The sequence below is a fragment of the Nematostella vectensis genome, chromosome 13 (assembly GCF_932526225.1).
Source record: "Nematostella vectensis chromosome 13, jaNemVect1.1, whole genome shotgun sequence".
In the NCBI taxonomy this organism is placed as follows: domain Eukaryota; kingdom Metazoa; phylum Cnidaria; class Anthozoa; order Actiniaria; family Edwardsiidae; genus Nematostella; species Nematostella vectensis.
The window spans coordinates 1,063,116-1,084,649 of record NC_064046.1 but is presented as its reverse complement, the minus strand read 5'-3'; the positions used below and the strand labels follow the sequence as shown (position 1 = coordinate 1,084,649).

The window sequence follows — 21,534 nt, the reverse complement described above, 5'->3', positions numbered from 1 at the left end:
GCTGGTCGAAAATCGCAGACCTTTCATGCAAACGAGGCTATCGAAGTCTCTCCGGGTAGAATCCGAAAAAACAAATTGCAACCGAATTCTACCCGAAAATTGTAGCGGTCTTACTTCGACTTATTCTGAGTTGCTCCGTAGAATTATCGACTGTTTAAAGTCCAGCAAATGACGTATGTATTATTTTGATCTAGATGCGCATGCGCAAAGGGTAAAATATAGAGGTTCGCTTGAAATAGAAGTATCGAACTTTTACTGTTACAGGGTTAAAATTGTTCCCTTAAATGCCCCAATTGCTGGGAAATACCGGTGTGCTGTTATCTGTGAGTTATGGGGAGTATTTCACAGAGGGTTTTGCTTGCGTTTCTTGTCGCTGCGGTAGTCGTTTACGGCGATGCCGACGACACAACACCTTCAGTGGAACCGACGAACAACTCGTCATTATTGTAAGGAGTGATGTTTGCGAATTAATTATTTTCAAATGATAAACATCAAATGTTTCATAAGGCTGTGATGATCTGTTTATTGTAGAAACAACACAACTCCGTTTTACAATGCCACGACACATCCTGTAACAGTCACGTCGACTACGCCGGCTCCTACGGAAGAGAAAGTAGAGTCCGCGGAAGTTGAACAACACAGTTCGATGACGATATTTTTTATTCTTCTAGTAATAGGTAAGAAAATAATCTATTACAAAAGTTTACAATCAGTCAATAGTGATGACAGATCATAGACTCGACTTGTTTTTCTTTTAATGTGAAACAATGTAAACAATCGAGTTTAAATAGGCTTTAGGTGTGACTTCTTTTCGATGGAATAAATAACGTCTTCATCCGATGCAAGTTTGAAAAATATTTTCTTATAAGAAACAAGCGTATGAAAACAAAACTTTAAAAAGAGATATCTCGACATTTTCTTGACTTAAAATACTTACTTATCTACCTCTTATCTGCTTGACATCACCCCTTGTAGAAACCGGCTTTACGGGCTACAGGTGGTGGTGAGGGGAGAACTTTGTCGTCTATTATTCAGCACTTTTTTAGCTGGAAGCATAAAAAAGTATAGTCCTTGTAATGCACCAAGTCATTTTAAATCTCCACCCCTATGGTCCCCGGATAGTGTGGGGTTAACATGGGGTTTAGAGCACTTTTAAACAAGAATCTGTCGCGAGGGGGGTGGGGGAATTGGCTTTTGATTTGATTGGTTTTAGACTTCTCCCCACCATGGAGGCTTGGGGACAAATGAATAACATTGCAAATGTACTTTGCAAAAGTTATGTCAGTTTCTGGTTTGAGACTCTTTCGTTTCTGTAGCAAGTAATTCTATGTATCAGGGAGTGGCAAGTTGCATGGTGAAATGTGCAAAAATGAATATCAATGATAACCAATGCCAAGATGAAGATAATTTATTTTTCCATTTTTTTGGTAACTATTATCTTTATAGCTATTAGTACAAATGCTGAAGTGTACTGGCTTTGGAAGATAAAGGCTTTTTTCAGATGACTTGTTGTAGGGTAGTTGCCTATAGTTTGCATCTCGAAGGGAAGGGGCATTTGACTGCAGTTTCGTCCAGAGGGGTTGACGGTTTTGCTGTGTTTTGTAAAGGTTGAAAGTCTAATCCCCCACCCTTCCCTGGGACCATGAGGGAGGGAGTTTCAATTAACTAGTGCATAACCACTGAGAAACTTTTTTTATTACAGTGACTGTATAGGGGTCACCATTGTGTGCAATTGCATGGTAACATAGAAGATCACTTGCTAGGGCTCTATTTTTACAAGTAAAATAATTTTTCAATATTAAAACTGCTGTGCAGAATCTAATTGTTTGGATTGGGCACATGCTCAACATCTGAATCAATTATGTTCAGCATGGCAGAAATACATTTGGCATGCACCAGTTGTTTTGCAGGGCAAATGCACATCACCATTTCAAACATTGAGCTTTTGGTGTGCCAAATCAAAGACCATGTTTGTTTTATTTTGTACAATAGACACTCCGAATTGAGTCACATTTTACTACCCACAACATATTAAGCACGACCCATTTAGTGCAACACATGAATCTAGTTCAACCCAATGTATTTTTGTTAATACAAATAGACAGATTTGGCTCGGCAGGAGCGTGACATGAACAAGTGCCCTATTAAAACCTTCAATCACTCCCTATTATCTAGTTTTTACATAACATATGGATCTTAATATACCACCAAAATTTGGTTACCTAATCCAGGCAACTTTACTTTATTAATTCTGTCCATTTTTAGATAAATAAGATATTTGATCCTTGATGCCCCAAGCAATCTCTTTTTACAGTTTAAAAGAAGATATCAACGAGGAAGAAAAAAATCACCTTGGCAACCCAAATGGGGCATTATTTTCAGAACTCTTTATAATGGTTTTAATTTTGAAAATCTTTCTTAGAATATGAGAATTGCCAGACTTTCTTTTAGGTTGCTATGGCTGAAGGAACCACAAAGACAGTTAAGGGGGGGAGGGAAGATTCCTCTACAGCTCTTGCAAGTAGCTGCTATGATAACAATAACACAACATAAAATAGGATAATAAGGGTGGAATATGGAATAAAAAACCTTTCCCATTTGTAATAAGCCCTGAGATGATCCTTTGTGTCACCTATGTTATATTTATTATAATGACTTTCTGATTCCCTTTCAGCATTGTGTATCCTTCTTACTCATTTTCTTATCAAAACCAAGTTCCACTATCTACCAGAGAGTGTTGCTGTCGTGTTTTTAGGTGAGTTACAGTGTACTGTGTTAATCACATCTTAAGAGCCAAAAAAAAATAAAAAATAAAAAAACTTTGAAAACTCTGAAAACTATAAAAGGATTCTATAATTACAAGCTTTGCTTCCTTTAGAATCCTTTCCATTTGCATATAAATTCAATGTAATTACATAGAAAATGTATCAAGTAAATGGATAAATAAATGAATGGAAAAATGGAAATTCAACATGCCCTTATTATTGTAATTTTCAAAATTCTGTGAACTTCCGTCAACAATTTCCAAAACTGCTTTTTGGCTTCCGTTATTCCTATGTACTAGTGGCATTGCATTTTTTTATTGTTTTTTATTGGTTTGTGCCTTGCAGAGAGGTTGTGTGATTTGAAACCATTTCAGTGCTGGGTAATGAATCCACTTTTTTTGATTATGTACACCAGAAAGCAGTTTACCTGTTGTAGATCGTAGGCAAGAGTTTTCAGAATACCTTATTATAACAGTACACTTAATTTTTGCGACGTCAAAATTTGATGATTTTGAGATGGCGATATTTTGCAACACTTTATTTTCGCAATTTTCCTATAAGATCACTTAATTTTTTTACGATTACGGGAAAATAAAATCAAGCAAAACAAGTGGAATTAAAATGTGCTGTTATCGTCAAAACTGAAACAATTTGTAACAAAAAGATGCATGGGCTAAATTTAGTTTCATAAAAATCAATAAATACAAGTCCATCTTAACCCCTTACCGTACTATATGTACATTAGATGGCTAAATAGACAAGGTGTTTCCACAAATCTTATTAAACGACCAATATTCCCTCATAGGCTTCTTGTGTACTCACTTAATTTTCATGCATCCTAATCTTCGCATCACTTTATTTCCATGAATCCTTTAAAATTGCAAAATTCGCAAAATTGAAGTGACTCAAATATTAAGTGTAATAAGGTATTGACAACTTCAATTATGATCATCATATGTTCAACGTAAGTTAAAAACAAATTTGCAGTAGCAACTTATTACCCAAACACTCAAGGGACAGAGTAAACTGTTTGAGTTACTGTTGTGGGTATTTTGAGTTATCTAATACCAAATGACTTCAAATAAGTATCACTAGGAAACTCAAACCTAGTTCCAAAACATTCCATTCCAAAACATCAAAATTTAAGTAATCAGGGTTCCACTGTAATTTTATTATGTGTATGAAATTCCCTTAAACAAGATGTTTAATTGCAGGAGCTTTAATAGGACTGGTCATGAAGACACTACGACATTTTTCACTTGGTGATTGGCAGGTTTGTATGGCTAGTGAATATCATAAGTAATTAATGTTTTTGGGATAGTAATTTTAGTAAAATAAAAATAATAATGATTGACTTCTTTACTCTAACATTATCGTTACACTTCCAGAGTCTTGTCATGTCTTTGTAAAACATGTTATTTTCTTTTTTAGCGTGAGGAGCATTTTAACCCCACTGCGTTCTTTCTGATATTACTGCCACCCATTATATTTGAGTCAGGGTACTCGCTACATAAGGTGAAATGATTCTCAATGACCCATTATATTTGAGTCAGGGTACTCGCTGCATAAGGTGAAATGATTCTCAATGAATTTTGACAATTTTCATCTAGTATAGCAATCTACATTGCAAGCTCCTTATCTAAAATGATTATTAATGTTTATTAAAATAAAGGAATCTCAATCTAGTGGAGAGGTCTCTTTTCATCATTAACATCGGTGTGACACAGAGAGAAGATGCTTTTCCATCAATTCCTTTCAGTGATTTTGCGTTGTAAAAAAAGTAGGAACAAGTATATCACATCAGGGGCATAGCCAGAACATTTAACAGGAGGGGGCCCAAAATGGCCCATATTAGACATTTTCTCCTGTATTGTAATGTCTCATACATTTACTGTATTTTGGCTGCTCGAAGGGAGGGGGGCGGGCCCCTTGGGCCACCCCCTGGCTACGCCACTGCTCTTGGTACTCAAATATGTACCATTTTCTGTCTATCAGGCACTCATTTTTCACTCAAATTAGATCTTGAATTATTGCATTTTATCCCCAAAACAAAATCTTTTGGATTTCACTTTTGTATAAGCAAAATAAAGACTAGCTTATACAGGTGAATATTGTTTAAAACCTGCTGTACCTTAAAATCTTCACTAACACTAACAAGCAGTCTTGTACATCAACTACTGCGTCATAAATACTAACATTAAAGCTTGCGTTCTAGGGTAACTTCTTTGCAAACATTGGGTCTATTCTGGTGTTTGCCGTGTTTGGTACAGCAGTATCTGCTATTGTTATCGGAGGTGGCATCTACTTGTTAGGCAAGGTATGTTATTTTATATACACCTGATCATCAGTGCAAACAGAAGCTGGTGCAGTTATAGGCACACTAAGGTATTTCTTACTGTTTTTAGGGTGGTGTAGCCTATCAACTTGATCTGAGAGAAAGGTGAGAAGGAATACTCTGTAAACTGCTCTGGGTTCAGTTTAGAGCCCTGTGCAAACTCCGCTTTAATTGGGGTTTTTGTTAAGTCTCTCTTATATTATTGCAAATCATTGTTGCCTTCCCTTCCCTTCCCTACAAGCACATGAGTGCCATTTGCTAGAAAACTTGGTTAAACTTTGTTTTTACAGAATAGCTGACATTTCAAGCATCAGATCTTGATCATTCTTATTACATTTTAAGGATGATACAGCTCCGAAGACCTAACGCTTGAAACATCAGCATACATAAGGCATAAAACATACCATTTCACACTTGTGTTTATTTATCTCCCTGATTCCACCATGCCTACGCAGACCACCTATTAATTTTACAGCTTCTCTGTAGTTTTTCTAGTCATACTTGTTTAAGGTAATAATGTTTACTGTCTGAAATTAAAGTCTGTGAATCCGACTTGCGTGACACTGTAGTTTTGTTTTTGTTTTGAATGTTTAGAACTCCCATCATTTTGAAAAGTATAACTTACTCGGCATTGTTTGATATCCTAGAAATATAATCAAGTTGATTTTATTGTAGGATGGATTGGATTTCAGCGTGATTCACTTTATATGCATGGGGTTTTCATAGCCTACAAAACCATGAGTCACGCAAATCAGATCGAATGGCTTTAAAGACTAGAAACTATTGATTAAGACTATAGACTATTGCTTAATCTAGTGCCTCATTGCTTGGCCAGCAGTGTGAGCTGTTTTGGCCTGCAATGCTGGTGCTTTTTGCACGAAGAGTTATTTAATCTTCTTATCATTAAATGCTGTGCAGCAACATCGGGTAGTTGGATATCCTCTGCATGTGGCTCTTTCACTTGACTCGGAATTATCAAGTTTTGCATGCAGAACACTATTCCATGTAGATGGATTTTTGATAACACATAAAGCTCACAAAAGCTGGGTCACCCATTTATTATCTTTTTTTTATGTGAAAGCATCATCAAAATGTGTTTATATGAATACACACCCTTGTCTTCTAGTTTTGCCTTTGGCTCGCTCATCTCAGCAGTTGATCCTGTTGCCACCCTGGCCATCTTCCATGCCCTTGACGTCGACCCCACCTTGAACATGTTGGTGTTTGGAGAAAGTATCTTGAATGATGCTGTCTCCATTGTCATGACAAAGTAAGTTCAACCTTGTGATCCATTTAGCACAGTGCTTGCTATCACCTCAGTTAACTGCCAGAGTAGCTTCGTGTAATTGTGCTCTTCAGATCTCACTGTAAATAGGATCCTACCATTGGCATATCCTTGCTAAGTTGTAATAGAACTCATTATCCAGGGGTGGATTTAGCTTTTCGCTTGAGGGAGGGTTTGGCAGCTTGTCTGTACTGTTTCTAGTTAGACCACTAGGCCATAAGTTCAAGGAATTGTATACTAGCAGTCGATGTACTTATTGTGGTTTCTAGAGCATTTACCCCCCCCCCCCCCCTCCCTTTCCCCTGATCTCCCATGATAAAACTCTAGATTTCCTAACCTTTACTTTTTGTCCCAGCACCATCCTGTCTCTTGGCGGTCCAAAGTATGCCAACAGCTCATCCTTGGAGGCTTTCTTCTCAGCGGTTGGAAACTTTTTGGTTATGTTTTCTGGTTCAGCTGCCATCGGCATTGCATTTGCACTCATAAGTGCATTGATATCCTTTACATTTTGGTTGAAAAAGTATACTTTTTTTAATTTTTTTATTTTCATCATGTCAGTCAAGATGTTTTTAGAAAAGCAGCTCGTTAGGCCAGAGAAAAATCAGTTGCCAATTAAAGAAGCAGCACTATTTTGTGATGTCTTTGGAGAAAAACATGAGGTTTTAGTAGTATATACACATGTGAAAACGAGTTGCTCACTTTTAAGCATAAGCGCTGGTCAGAATTCAAACTAACTTGTATCTTCCTGATTCCTCCATGCCTTTGCAGACCTTCCACTTTTTCTACAGTGTCTGAGGCCTTCCCTAAGAGATTTATGGCAGGTCACACTTTCCCCTGGGACCACTTCCAGAAACCTGTAAAGAAGGCTGTCTGTAGTCTTTCTAGTCATACCATTATCATCCCTTGACCCAGTTCAATTGTTGAAACATGTGGATCTTCGCCGGACACCATCCCTGGAGGTCGCTACGATGCTCATCTTTTCTTATGCACCATATGGACTTGCGGAGGGACTCAAACTCTCTGGTGGGGGATTTTTGCTATTTTCACCAATCATATTTGGCAAATCATGAAATGTTTGGAATATTGTAAATATATTTGTACAATGTACAGCTATAAATACCTATCCTCATAGATTTTGAGTTCTAAATGATGCTCTCCAGTGTCATCTTGAGCAACATTGGGAATACTTTTGGCATTGAATAAACTTATTTGGCCTGTCAGTGTTCCTGTTCAGAGATGTTTTCTATCAAATGTTTATGATTCACCATAATGATTGGTATTATCAGCATTCAATAAGAAATTACCCACTTTTTGGTGGACAAGGGAGGTGATATGTGCCCTGCACACCTCCTTGGTATGCCCTTGGTTTGTACTGGGCATCATTCTTTTTTCAAATGGACACAGGGTTTAGTACGTGTGCCAAAAAATGTGTTTTTATTTTATTGTCAACAGGTATCATGGCCATCCTTTTTTGTGCAATCTGTATGTCACACTACACGCATTTTAACCTGTCGCCCATGACCCAGATCACCGTACAGCAGATCTTTCGCACAGCAGCCTTCATGTCTGGTAAGTCAGCGGCAGCAGAGGGTTGGGCACCGGGGGCCTGTACCACCCCCCTCCCTCCCCCCAATTTAAAAAAAATTAAGGAAATTAAGGTAGTGGTACCTATTGTCGGACAGTGCCCTATTATCAGACACTCGAAAAAAAATTGTAAATATCTCAAGCAATAGGAAAACACGCCGAAAAATGACCCTCCGAGTTGAAGAAACAACATTCAGAAAACATGTATTCTGAAGCTTTTTCAAGTGTTTATTGTTTTGCAAAACTAGAAATAATTTTCTCTCACGCACCCTAAAATGGTGATTGAAATCCTCTCTTTCACTTGAATACCCGACGAAAAAGAGACGTAAAAAAGTCCAAGATTTACCGATCGTGATGAAAGTCGCTCAGCAAATCCGCCATTTTGTTGTTGATCTCCCAGGGTGCTATTTGGCCTCTGTTTCCGTAGACACTTTGGGAAAGCTCGAATTGTTTGTACCTAGCCTCGGTGCCCTATTATCAGATAGTCAAGCAATCATCGAACGATTCAACGTAAATTTGAGCAATCGATGAGCAAACGCACATTTCGTCATGCAGTTTGTCACTCGCGCGATGCATGTGTTTTGAATTGCTTGCTACAGAGAAGCAAACTAAAATCGTGAGTTTTGCAAAGTACATATGTCAACAATTATTGTCTGCAGTATTTTAATGACAATGAAGCATGATTTTCTAGTTGTTCTTTTAGAAGAAATCTGCTGTCCGATAATAGGGCTTTACAACACGTCTTATGAACGATTGTTTTTTCCCAAATCTAACCATCGAATTTTTGTTAAATTGGTCGAATTCTTATGTTTTTAAACATCACTGACTATTAAAATAGTCAGTGATTTCTAGCTGTAAAACCTTAGACTCAGTTGTCTTTTGTAGGCAAGATATTTTAGCATAAATCTACCAGTTACTGTTTCTATATTGTGCCCCCCCTTAGGTGGCCTGCTACGGCTGTGTAATTATCAGTGAAGTGAAGTGAAGTAATTATCTGACTGTATAATGAAAACTGCTTCAACCTCCCTTTTCTCTTTTAACAGAAACCTGTGTGTTTGCTTATCTTGGAATGGCAATATTTAGTTTTAAGCACATCTTCAAACCTGCATTTGTCATCTGGAGTATTGTAAGTAAAAAAAAATGTCAAAATGGTTATTTTGAAAGCAAACGCCAGACATCATGTTAGCTCTGTATTGGAGCATACAGTGGAAGCTTGGTTAAACAATATTATCTGTATAACCAATCAACTTCCCCCGCCCCAGCAAAATTGCACTGAAATATATGGGAAAATTCCTTGGTATAATGATAAACATGGAAGTGTTCATAGTGTTCTATACTGACTTATTTGAGTTTTGATTGAACTTTGTTCATCATATCTTGTGCTTACCTGGGCACTGGTGTTCACATCTATACCAATCTATGTGAGATTTGATTGAATTCATTTGAACTCTGTTCACCAGATCTTGTGCTTACTTGGGCGTGCTGTTAACATCTACCCCCTGTCAGCATTAGTCAATCAGTTCAGAGAAACCAAGCTAAACAGAAAGACCCAGTTTATCATGTGGTTTAGTGGTAAGCTTTTGCTTCTACTGTGGAATGTGTTTTCATGTATTGTTGAAGGTGCAAGCATCACTGAGAGAAGGGCCTGAGGGAATGTCCCTCTTCTGTGCATTTAAAATATGATAAAGCCCTAGTCATATATGGAGGGGGGTAATAGGTTCGCGGATCGGCGGATTCAGCCTTGAAATGCTCACGGATTATGGATTTTGATTATTATTTCAGCCGATTGACAGATTTTGGAAATACGGCGGATCACGGATCTGTTGACAATTTGGGCACGGATTTCGGATTTTGACTGCTTTGACGGTTGAATTTCGGATTTTAAATGAATTTCAATCCATGCTATTGTTTATCTGTCAAACCATGCGGATCTAAAAATATCTGCGGATCCACGGATTTGCCCCGAAAATGTTGCGGGTCGGCGGATTTACGTACCCCTATTCACCCCCCCCCCTATATATGTTTTCTGATCATGCTATGTTGCTAAGCATATTACATCAGAAACAATGAAGTATTGATGAGATTTGAACATGGAATTTTAGAGTTTATTGATGTAAAACTTGATTGTTGCTATTTCCTAAAGTAGAATTACGCTTGTACCTGCTTACCTTACACTTGTCCTGTGCTTGCAGGCCTGCGTGGAGCTGTTGCCTTTGCTCTAGTGCTTCACCTTCAACTGGATGATGCTAAGCGGCATGTGCTCATCACCTCCACACTCATCATCGTACTCTTTACCATCTTGTGCTTAGGTGGTTCCACCCTGCCAATACTCAAGGTGACATGAGTTAACACCCTGTACTTACACCCTGTTATACTTTACAAACTGTTACCCCACTCTTCCGCTACTCAAGGTGACATGAGTTGACACCCTTTACTAACACCCTGTTATACTTTACAAACTGTTACCCCACTCTTCCGCTACTCAAGGTGACATGAGTTGACACCCTTTACTAACACCCTGTTATACTTTACAAACTGTTACCCCACTCTTCCGCTACTCAAGGTGACATGAGTTGACACCCTGTACTTACACCCTGTTATACTTTACAAACCCTTACCCCACTCTTCCGCTACTCAAGGTGACATGAGTTGACACCCTTTACTAACACCCTGTTATACTTTACAAACTGTTACCCCACTCTTCCGCTACTCAAGGTGACATGAGTTGACACCCTGTACTTACACCCTGTTATACTTTACAAACTGTTACCCCACTCTTTCGCTAATCAAGGTGACATGAGTTGACACCCTGTACTTACACCCTGTGATTACCCTGCTAATGCTCTACACCCTGTTACACCTTAGAAACCATTACCCCACTCTGCCGCTACCCAAGGTGACAATACTCAGCACCCTGTAATAACACCCTGCGACTACCCCGCTAATGCTCATAGTGATCTAATGCATTGGCTCGAGACCATTGTCTTCTCCATTGCCTGGATATAAATACATTACTTTACTAACCCACCTTACCCGTTGTATTGCGGTTCCAGCTCCTGAAGGCGGACACCGCGTCTGAGGGGTTGACGCTCAGCAAGACGGAAACAGAGGTACGTTGACACCTACCTACCATGACCACTACCCCTTCACCTCTACACAGTGTGTAGAGTTACATGTAATGGGATAGTGGTTTTACATATTGTATACACTTTTGGCGTCTAAAACAAGGTCATATTATTGAACGGCTTGGACAAAATCAGCCCATGTAAACGTACTCTAAGTACTTCTATGTACCTCTGTCTGCCATCGTACTTGTTTTGATGTGAGTTGTGTTTTTTTTATTTTCCACGATTATTTTCATTATGTTATTTTAAATATTATTTTCATTATTTGAAGTGTTCCATCTGCCATTGCGCATGTTGTAATGTGTTATGTCGTTGGTGTTTTACAGGGCTCTGCTCTGGACGCATGTTGTAATGTGTTATGTCCTTGGTGTTTTACAGGGCTCTGCTCTGGACGCATGTTGTAATGTGTTATGTCTTGGTGTTTTACAGGGCTCTGCTCTGGACGCATGTTGTAATGTGTTATGTCCTTGGTGTTTTACAGGGCACTGCTCTGGACGCATGTTGTAATGTGTTATGTCCTTGGTGTTTTACAGGGCACTGCTCTGGACGCATGTTGTAATGTGTTATGTCCTTGGTGTTTTACAGGGCTCTGCTCTGGACGCATGTTGTAATGTGTTATGTCGCTGGTGTTTTCCAGGGCTCTGCTCTGGACGCATGTTGTAATGTGTTATGTCCTTGGTGTTTTACAGGGCTCTGCTCTGGACGCATGTTGTAATGTGTTATGTCGCTGGTGTTTTCCAGGGCACTGCTCTGGACGCATGTTGTAATGTGTTATGTTGTTGGTGTTTTCCAGTGCTCTGCTCTGGACGCATGTTGTAATGTGTTATGTCGCTGGTGTTTTCCAGGGCTCTGCTCTGGACGCATGTTGTAATGTGTTATGTCCTTGGTGTTTTACAGGGCTCTGCTCTGGACGCATGTTGTAATGTGTTATGTTGTTGGTGTTTTCCAGGGCTCTGCTCTGGACGCATGTTGTAATGTGTTATGTCGCTGGTGTTTTCCGGGGCTCTGCTCTGGACGCATGTTGTGATGTGCTATGTCGCTGGTGTTTTCAGGGCTCTCCTCTGGACGCATGTTGTAATGTGTTATGTCGCTGGTGTTTTCCAGGGCACTGCTCTGGACGCATGTTGTAATGTGTTATGTCGCTGGTGTTTTCCAGGGCACTGCTCTGGACGCATGTTGTAATGTGTTATGTCTTGGTGTTTTCCAGGGCTCTGCTCTGGACGCATGTTGTAATGTGTTATGTCTTGGTGTTTTACAGGGCTCTGCTCTGGACGCATGTTGTAATGTGTTATGTCGCTGGTGTTTTCCAGGGCTCTGCTCTGGACGCATGTTGTGATGTGTTATGTCGTTGGTGTTTTCCAGGGCACTGCTCTTGATGCGGACCAGCTGACAGATGACGAATGGCGTGTCCAGCGCAAGGCCAGGAAGGGTTTCATTCGACTCGACGCCAAGTACTTTCTGCCCTTCTTTACCAGAAAGTTCACTCGACAAGTATGCGACTATTTAAGAATTATGTAGAGAACATTAAGCTCCGGCTTCTCGAGCAAATACCTGCAAGTTTCTTTTTCAAAGAGACCCTCAGCTTGCCATGCGAGGCGATAAATGAAAGAGGTTCGCTTTGTTAAAGCATATGCGCCGACTTCTGAGCTAATTTCGTTTATGATTGAAACCATCAGCTTGATTCATTCTTTTAGCCCCTAAAGATCTCGGCAGTGAACTTGTTATAGTTTGATCTAGGCTGTATCTTTAAAACGGGTGGACGTCATAAACGCAATTTGGATGCGTCATTCCTGGTGCGCTCTTTTCCATGCGTCACCCTTCCCGCGCTCTGTTCGATGCGTGCTAGGCGCGCGTGATAAAAGGAAATTTGTTTTAAACACGGACCCTATGGTTCACACTTGACCCCAAGAGCAGTTTGCTGACTTTTTTCGCTGACGATTTATTTGGCCTGACTTTCCATTGTGATTATTTCGTGCCTGAAGAAAAAAGCCGTTGGATCCTCGAACGAAATTTCCAGCACGAAATGGTGTTTGTATTTGAACATGTGCTCCATGCATGTAAATAGCTCCTACATCATCTTGCTTGAGTGTTGTAATAAGGCGAAGGATTTGTTTCCAGAGGGGGGAGGTGGGGGGGGGGGGGGGAGGTTAGATATCATAGGCGAAAAGAATAAAGTTTGGCGATTGATGATAATAATAAAAATACGCCAAAGATTTTTGTCGCGCCCCAGGTCCTGGCTACACCCCGGTGATTAATGTTATACTCTTCGCAGGACGTTCGCAACGCGCACCAGGAGATGCAGAGGTTGACCAGCCAGATGTACAACGAGGTGTACAGCGGTCCCAACTCGGAGGACGAGATGGAGAATCGGACTTGAATCTTTGATGATAATTTAATAATAATTAGTGTTGTAAGCCACACAGTGCGACCATTAAGCGTGTCTTTTATGGCTATATCGGCGGGTCTCAAGCACTCTCATAATACAGAATCCAGCGATATTTGTATTCCTCTAATCAAATCTGTTTACAGCTATTAGTTCAAGTTAGCGGGGTTCTACTATATTACCACTATCCATAAGACCTTCCAGAGTTCGAGTTAGTGGGGTTTTACTGTATTACCACTATCCATAAGACCCATCAGAGTTTGAGTTAGCGGGGTTCTACTGTATTACCACTATCCACAAGACCCGTTGGAGTCCGAGTTAGCGGGGTTCTACTGTATTACCACTATCCATAAGACACGCCAGAGTTCGAGTTAGCGAGGTTCTACTGTATTACCACTATCCATAAGACCCGTCAGAGTTCGAGTTAGCGGGGTTCTACTGTATTACCACTATCCACAAGACCCGTTGGAGTTCGAGTTAGCGGGGTTCTACTGTATTAACACTATCCATAAGACTCGTCAGACGCGTGTGCCTGAGATAATCCGTGAGACAGCATCTAACAATATAATATAAATCCACCTATTTTATCGCTATTTATTAGCTTTTGTATAGGCGAATTCAGTTTATTGTATTATAGGAAGTTTTCAGAAAATTCTTATGGAAACAAAATGCACATGGTACCATACTCCAGACCCCCCTACTTAAAGCCGCATTGTCACTAGTTCACTACCGGATGTCCGACGGAAACCTCAACCGTTAATAGACAATAGAATCTATTACAGACCGAGTTATATAACAGGCCATCCGTTCTAAATTATCAATCACATCCTCAAAGAAACTTCCAATAAACACACTGCTTTCAATATGTTGAAATATTTTTCGCGTTTTCCGTTAAAAATCATCGGAGATTGCTACGCAATCGACCGGAAGTAAACTGGTGACAATGCGCCTTTAAATTGGGCAACCATAGGGATGCATATTTATTGTACATAATTTTCTATAAAATACAGATTTATAAAGGTCTTCAAGACAAATGAAATTAAAGAAATGGTTGAGTATTTTTATTGGTGATGTTGTTGTTGTTGATGATGTTGTTGTTGTTGTTTTGCTCCCATAAAGCCTTGCGTTGACACTAAGAGCGGAAACCAAGCAAACCCACACGGCAGCGGTTATCTCCTCGCCCTGGCTGGGTTAACCATTTTAAAGAGCAAGAGATGCGTACTACCGTTGCAAAGTTCTCGTCTGTAGCTATATAGAGCAAAAAGGAAATAATGTACCTTCAAAGACAGTGTAAGCACCAAAAATTAACCAAACCATACATTACCATCACTATCGTCAATTCTGACGCCCGTGGACAGTAAGGTGTCTCGAGTCGTCAGCTAAAACTACTCTGTTTTTAGAGATGGTACAAGTTCTTCAAACTCGTGCTGATAATTTTCCAGCCATCATCGTGTGTGTCCACATGACCATAAGATTTTGTCCGTGTATTTGGTTGATATTGAAGTAGAGGAGAGGGAAAGCAGGCGCGTACCCAGGATTGGCTGGGGGAAATTGGCGCAGTTATGGTGTCATGGTAAAAGCATAGTATTTGACTCCTTAAGTAAGACTCCTTAATAAGAAATGACCCACTGGATGCGCGCGCACCCCCTTGTGTACGCGCCTGGGAAAGCGTTGAATAGCTTCACTTGTGAGAGACTTAACCACCAGTTTCAGAGGAACTTCTCGAAAGAAGATACAAATGCCATCCCTCTTCTACGCCCCCGCTTCCCTTCCATGCCCGACATCATTGTCACCGTTGCAGGCGTGCTCAAGTTATTAGAAGGCTTGAAAAGCGGCAGGGCCGGACGATATCCACCCCTTAAAAAGAGGTTGCGCAGGTCGCTGCACCCTTCCTACGCTCAATGTTTCAGAGGTCGCTTGACACAGGAGAAATTTCGGGACTAGCTCTTAGCTAACATATGTCCTATCCACAAAAAGGCGACAGATCACATGCTGGTAACTATCGTCCTGTGCCACCAGCTTGCAACGTCTGTAAGTTGCTGGAACATATTGTGTACTCCAACTTGATGCTCCACCTTGATACCTATAACACACAGACCGACAACACGCTTTTAGAGCATCGCATAGTTGTGTGACCCAGTAATGCCATGTTGTCAACGACTAGGCCCTAGCTCTGGATCGCGATTTCCAGACGGACGCTTTCATACTTGATTTCGCCAAGGCATTCGATAGTGTGCCACACAAGTTACGTAGCTACGGAATATCTGGTGCAACTCTCCGATGGCTTGACTCTTTTCTTTCGAATCGTTATCAAAGGGTAGTCGTCAATGGAGCCAAAAGCAACTGGCTAACGGTGAAGTCAGGCGTTCTTCAAGGGATAGTGCTGGGTCCTGTTCTGTTTAATTTATTCATCAACGATATTGTAAAGGACATTGACTCAGAGATCCACCTGCAGACAATTGTATCTGTTACCGTACTATTCGCACGAATACAGATTGTAATTTGCTGAGAGAGACATAACAAAGCTTGGGTCACTAAACAGTGGTCTAAGAAATTCGAACCTAGCAAATGGAAGATAATTCGTGTATCCCGGAAAACGCGCCACAATACACCGTTCCTGTACTATCTTGATGACACCCCATTGGAAACTGTGAAAGGGATGATATCTGGAGATGACAAAAACTCACGACCTAAAATGGAATCGGCATATAGCGGACATCCCAAAACATGCCAACAGGGTGCTTGGGCTACTTAGAAGGAACCTTTCAAACTGCCATCGCGAGGTCAGAGAGACAGCCTACAACAGCCTGGTAAGACCACTCCTTGAATATGGGTGTGAGATATGGGACCCATACACCGCTAACCTGATAGTAGCAGAGATCGAGAAAATCCAAAGGCAGGCGAGCTTTGGAGGTGAGCGGTCCGGTATCGCGAGGTCCGGATCGTAGGATATGAACTTTTTTTGTTTTCATTATATTTTAACTCACTTCTTTCTCCACCAGCATGTACACCTTACCCCTTATCAGCCATTTTGTTTTCCGGTCTATACCTCCCTACCCACTACCTCCTTCCCAATCTTCCCATTCACCCTATACGCCATGGTAAGAACAACTGCATCACTATCCAGGACACTCCTTATAGTCCAACTCCACTCACCGTAGCATTATCCCCACAATGACCCTCCCGCCCTCACCCCTGCCACCTACCTCTACCCGTATCACAACCATTATTCCCCTTTTAAGGTCCCCTTCTCCCCAGGTGCATGAGCCAATCAGAGCGCGCGATTTGATGGATACCGGACCCCGAAAAAAATAATAAATATTTTGTTTGCATGATATAAAAGCCCCCTTCGTTTCCGGATCTTTTAAAGGGTGATTAAACTCAGTGGCTGTGTGAGCGGCCGCTCAAGGTCTTGAATGAGAAGCCTTTTTTTCTTTAATAACACGAGCCCTCAATTGGCGGCTCCTATGATGAGCACTAGCCTCCCCCGCACGCATCGCTTTGCCCAAAAGCAGCAGAAAAGAAACACAGGCGCTCGGGATTCCTGTGGTGATGCTTCGAGCGGGTCTTCCCTCTTTTTCCGCTTTTGGCATTGTCCCCTCCCCCCCAATAACAAAGGAATTTGTCGACCACAGGAATCCCGAGTCTCGGTTTCTAACGTTCAGAAACGCCTGCGGAGGAGGCTAGATGAGCACCAAAAGGGCGCTCATATCAGGGGCGGATCCCAGAGTTCCATATAGGGGGAACCGAAGAAAGGGTGTGAAGAAAGGGGGACGGATTCATTGTTCCTTTGTGGATTTTCTTATATTTATTCTGTAAATAGTTTAGGCCGTTTGCTTGCTTGGCCTACCCCTAGATCCACCATTGTATATCTTATACCGTACAGAGGGTGCCCCCCCCCCCCCCCCCCCCCCACACACACACACACACCTACAACGGCCAAAGGTCCACTTTCGGATCTCAATAGACGTGCTATTATTTGTAGACAAAACTATTAAGCATCAGCTAGATCACTTTGGCATGTAGCCAAATCCGTGGAGATACTTCAAATTATCAGAGAAATCCCTCCCCCCCTCCCGGAAATATTAGGTCCCCTTTCTAGGATTTCGCACACCCTCAAGAAAAATCCTGGGTATGGACCTGCACCCAACTAGATAACCATCACCTAATCCGCCAAAAACAGTAATAAGTGGGATGAATATCCACGCGAGGCAAGTTAATGTTTCTTAGATAGACAGCACGCAATATTTGAATTATTCGAGTGCTCAAGAGTGCTCAAGCGTGCGCAATAGAAACCCAAGGACACGAGATACGTGTAGTCGACACGAGATTATTCGTTTATTCAATAGCAGTTTTAAATATAATTCTAGGCAATGGAGGACAGCGAGCTAACGTATGGAGGTCAGGGTTTCTCCTGTTGGGGTTTCACCACAAAGATTGCAGGTGCGTTTTAAATTTGTCTAAATATTCTGGTTAAAATGGCAAATAAGTGCCAGTACTTTGGTTTCCATTTCCTCTTTTTGGAATGAGCGATTTGACTTGAAGGCAAAGGTTGTTTCGGGAAACAAGCTCAGTATCTTCTGTCTTTGCTGACCGGGATTTTATATATTTTTGTGAAATTAGATACCAAGAATGATGCATAGCACGTTTGTTTTTCGCACTAGTGACAAAAGGCATCATTATCATATGGGAGCTAACAGAAACTACTTCCGGTGAAATGGCGCACGCTGATTGGCTGTTGGACGGGCTGGCTCCGGACGACGACTCTATTAAGAAAAACAACAGCAATATTTTTTTCTACACTATAACTGCAATTTGTATAGCTTTTCTGCAAAGTTGAGTCTCTATATTTGTATTTTGACAGTGCGAGTTTCATTTCCCTGGCATATTTATCTTTTTACGCCACGCTCGCACGGTTGCTTCTACAGTTTTGCTGATGTTCGTGGATTATGTTCGCACTGACCATTCAGTGAAATCAGGAAAGCATAAGATACCTCATGCTCTCTTAGTAAAATCCATTTTGTATTCCCGCACGTTTGATTCACATCCTCAACACTCACATGTAAATAATTCATTCAGTTTTTCTTCTCATATGAATATAGAACAATAATAAAGCAAATATAAAACAAGTTATATTTAACAATTAGACCACGAGTTCGAGTTTTCTATGAGTCAATAGATAGTCAGCAATGCCGGCGGAGTGGTCCTATAATTGGGGGGAGGGGGGGAGTTGGGGGAGAGGGGTGGATAGTGGTTCCAGGGGAAGGGGTGGTTGGTGGTTTTAGGGGGGAGGGGTGGGTGGTGGTTCCAAATCCTATTTATAGGAACGCTGGGAATTTAAAAGTGGGGGTTCTGCCCCCCTTTCAAAAGTGGGGGTTCTGCCCCCCCCCCCCTTCAAAAGTGGGGGTTCTGCCCCTCTTTTAAAAGTGGGGGTTCCGCCCCTCTTTCAAAAGTGGGGTTCTGCCCCCCTTCAAAAGTGGGGGTTCTGCCCCCCTTCAAAAGTGGAGGTTCTGCCCCCCTTCAAAAGTGGAGGTTCTGCCCCCCTTCAAAAGTGGGGGTTCTGCCCCCCTTCAAAAGTGGGGGTTCTGCCCCCCTTCAAAAGTGGAGGTTCTGCCCCCCTTCAAAAGTGGGGGTTCTGCCCCCCTTCAAAAGTGGGGGTTCTGCCCCCCTTCAAAAGTGGGGGGCTGCCGCCCCATGCCCCTTCCGCCGCCCCTGTATTTGACTCATAGAAAACGAGAACGAGTAGTCCAATTGTTTAAGTATAAATCCACTCACCTACTACCTTCAAATAAATGACGATTTTAATAATATCAATAATAAATAACAGCTTTTTTGTCGCCGCTTTTTCGCTACTCACTGAGCCCCTGCTATGGCTCAATAGATAGTGAGTACGGTAGCTAATCAAATTGAGAGATTTGTGATAGTATGTGTGTGGATTTATATTAATATCCATTATAAATCCTTAGAGGATTTTAAGTTCATTTTTTTCTGCTTTGGGGATTATTATCATTTTTCGATCAATTTTCTATCTTATTACCCAGGGGTCTTTGCGTCTCCTACTCTGCTAAGAGCTGCAATCACGATAGTGTACGGTGTACCCCTGCAATGCATCTTGGATCGCACCACACGTCCGCGATGGCACTTCTCAGCGGTCTCCATTATAATGCTGTTTATCCAATGGGGTTCGTTTGGCACAGAAATGTCTATGGTATTGTGCGTATGGAAGAAAACTATCCCATTTGAGACACTCACGCTTATGGTTCTCCTCGTGTTATCTGGGGCGTCCACATTTACGATATTCCTGCTGTACTTCTACAACCCGACCTACATATTTGTGAAACGTGGAGAATCAACAATAAGCCCCGAGTTTAGCTTTGAGCCCGAAGGCAGACACGTGACTCTTGCAATGACGAGGAAAAAGTGGGCAAGGGTCAGCGGTTTTCTCGTGTTGGGCGCCGTGGGTGTGGCGTTCATGGTCTTTTGTGATGCAGAAAATACGTTCTTTGACTTTTACGGGATTCACGGAAAAAAGGGAGATTTGGATGATCTCTTTAATCAAAACTCAAACCTCTGTATGAACGGTAAGAAGTTTAAGTACCTGTACGTAACTGGCGTCGCTGGTCTGTTTTGGGGGTTCCTCGCCGCGGCTGTTTCGTGTTGTGTGTTCTATGTCGCTTGTCTAGATATAGTGCACCACGTGGGCTACATAGAAGAACTGATCCTCAGAAGAGCACGTGATTTCCGAGCTGCTAAAAGCTACCACGAATGTCTCCTAAAGTACACGGACAACGTTATTGGGACTTTCAAGTACTGGTTCTTTATCCATAGCGTCTTCTTTTTCCTCGCGATTCTCTGTTCCATCGCAGGCTGGGTGGCAGTCGTGAGTAAAGCGATTGAAAACGACAGTCACATAGGCTCCATCATTCTAGCAGAGGTCGCGGGGTCTCTGGTTATCGCCTTCAAATACGCATTCCCAATGTACGCCGCGAGTCAAGTAACCAGTCGCTTTGATAAGATGTATCGCCGAGTCGCGCGAGAGTGTTCGCCCAGTACGTTCCCGGATGTAGACGTATTTATGAGCTACTGCTTTCGCTGCAAAGGCGGCTTTAAAGTACTTGGCATCAGAGTCACAGCTAGGTTGGCATTGATGGCATTGTTGTCTTCGTTTGTGGGTTTTGGTCGAGTTTACCAAATGATAAAAGGGCAGTAAGAAGGCGGCATAGTAAGGTAGTGTGGTGCTATAGATCAGTAGAACGGGCATCGCCTGTTAAGCCAGGCGGACAGAGCTTGAACCTGGATCAGGATCAGAGTCATATCCTGGCTCTGCAAGCATTGCTTGTACGGTTAGTCATACAAGACAGAGCTCATCCCAGGAGCAAGCGTGGGCAAGCATTTCATGTCTTTTTTTTGGGGGGGTAGGGTGGGGTGGGGGGTGGTGCACCCGGTTTGAAACGGTGAGCCTGTGCTGTGTACTATATTCCTTAATTGCTCTCGGGAGTTTTTTTTTATCTTATTATCAATATTAAATGTTGATAAATGTGTATTTATCTGTATTGAATAAATGCAAATTAAATTATCCGAAAAGGAACGAGCAAAGCTGGGAAGCAAGGGTGAGCAAGGAATATAGACTTGGTCGAAAAACGCGGAAAAGGTGTGAGCAAAGGGGAGCAAGGGAAGCAAGGAATAATATGGACTTGACCGAAAAACGGAGAACGTATTAAATGTAATAAAATAAAATCTAATCTGACACACTTTGCATTAAACTAGAATTTCCGTTTAGTGTAAGAAGTCTTTTTTTTATTCTAACGCGCCATATTTTGCGATTCTGAAAGGCATCAGATGTGGTAACATTACACAATTCAATTCAATTCAATTATTTTATTTTGCACCTTTTCATCTTTGATTCACATGATCTTCGTTTTAACCAATAATAGCAACTAAGGGTGACGAAGCGGTCTGTAAAACTATTTATTGGCTTATACTACGATGAAAATGTTTGGGTGCGTCATATTTCATAACAAAGTGCGTTAGCTTTTTTATTACAAAGTGCGTCGTTA

The 21,534-nt window shown here is 41.5% G+C and overlaps 2 protein-coding genes and 1 long non-coding RNA gene across 5 annotated transcripts; 2 read left to right on the top strand and 1 right to left on the bottom strand.

The window, feature by feature from the left end:
- Positions 1-200: 200 nt before the first annotated feature.
- Positions 201-14,535, top strand: LOC116604379 (sodium/hydrogen exchanger 8-like). Its single transcript, XM_032366655.2, has 17 exons — positions 201-446; positions 532-677; positions 2,675-2,755; positions 3,980-4,038; positions 4,197-4,280; positions 4,981-5,082; positions 5,171-5,205; positions 6,227-6,370; positions 6,741-6,879; positions 7,303-7,408; positions 7,838-7,954; positions 9,013-9,095; positions 9,430-9,541; positions 10,162-10,304; positions 11,023-11,079; positions 12,457-12,585; positions 13,367-14,535. The coding sequence occupies exons 1-17, from the start codon at positions 331-333 to the stop codon at positions 13,469-13,471; spliced, it is 1,758 nt and encodes a 585-aa protein (XP_032222546.2). The 5' UTR covers positions 201-330; the 3' UTR covers positions 13,472-14,535.
- LOC116604380 lies at positions 6,174-6,862 on the bottom strand. The gene is made up of 2 exons (XR_004291021.2): positions 6,723-6,862; positions 6,174-6,465 (listed from the first exon to the last, which is right to left on the bottom strand). It is a non-coding gene; the product is annotated as an uncharacterized LOC116604380 (long non-coding RNA).
- A 677-nt stretch (positions 14,536-15,212) lies between the features above and the next one.
- LOC116604377 lies at positions 15,213-20,872 on the top strand. Of its 3 annotated transcripts, none has more exons than XM_048721176.1 (3): positions 15,213-16,390; positions 17,848-17,920; positions 19,519-20,872. In XM_048721176.1, exons 2-3 carry the CDS (start codon positions 17,851-17,853, stop codon positions 20,685-20,687), a joined length of 1,239 nt encoding a protein of 412 aa, XP_048577133.1. In that variant the 5' UTR covers positions 15,213-16,390; positions 17,848-17,850; the 3' UTR covers positions 20,688-20,872. The 3 variants fall into 3 exon arrangements, 2 of the variants coding, with proteins under 2 accessions (XP_048577133.1, XP_032222542.1); XM_032366651.2 differs by having other exon boundaries at positions 17,830-17,920; XR_004291019.2 differs by lacking the exons at positions 15,213-16,390; positions 19,519-20,872 and adding an exon at positions 18,142-18,625 and having other exon boundaries at positions 17,771-17,920.
- The last annotated feature ends 662 nt before the right edge of the window (positions 20,873-21,534 follow it).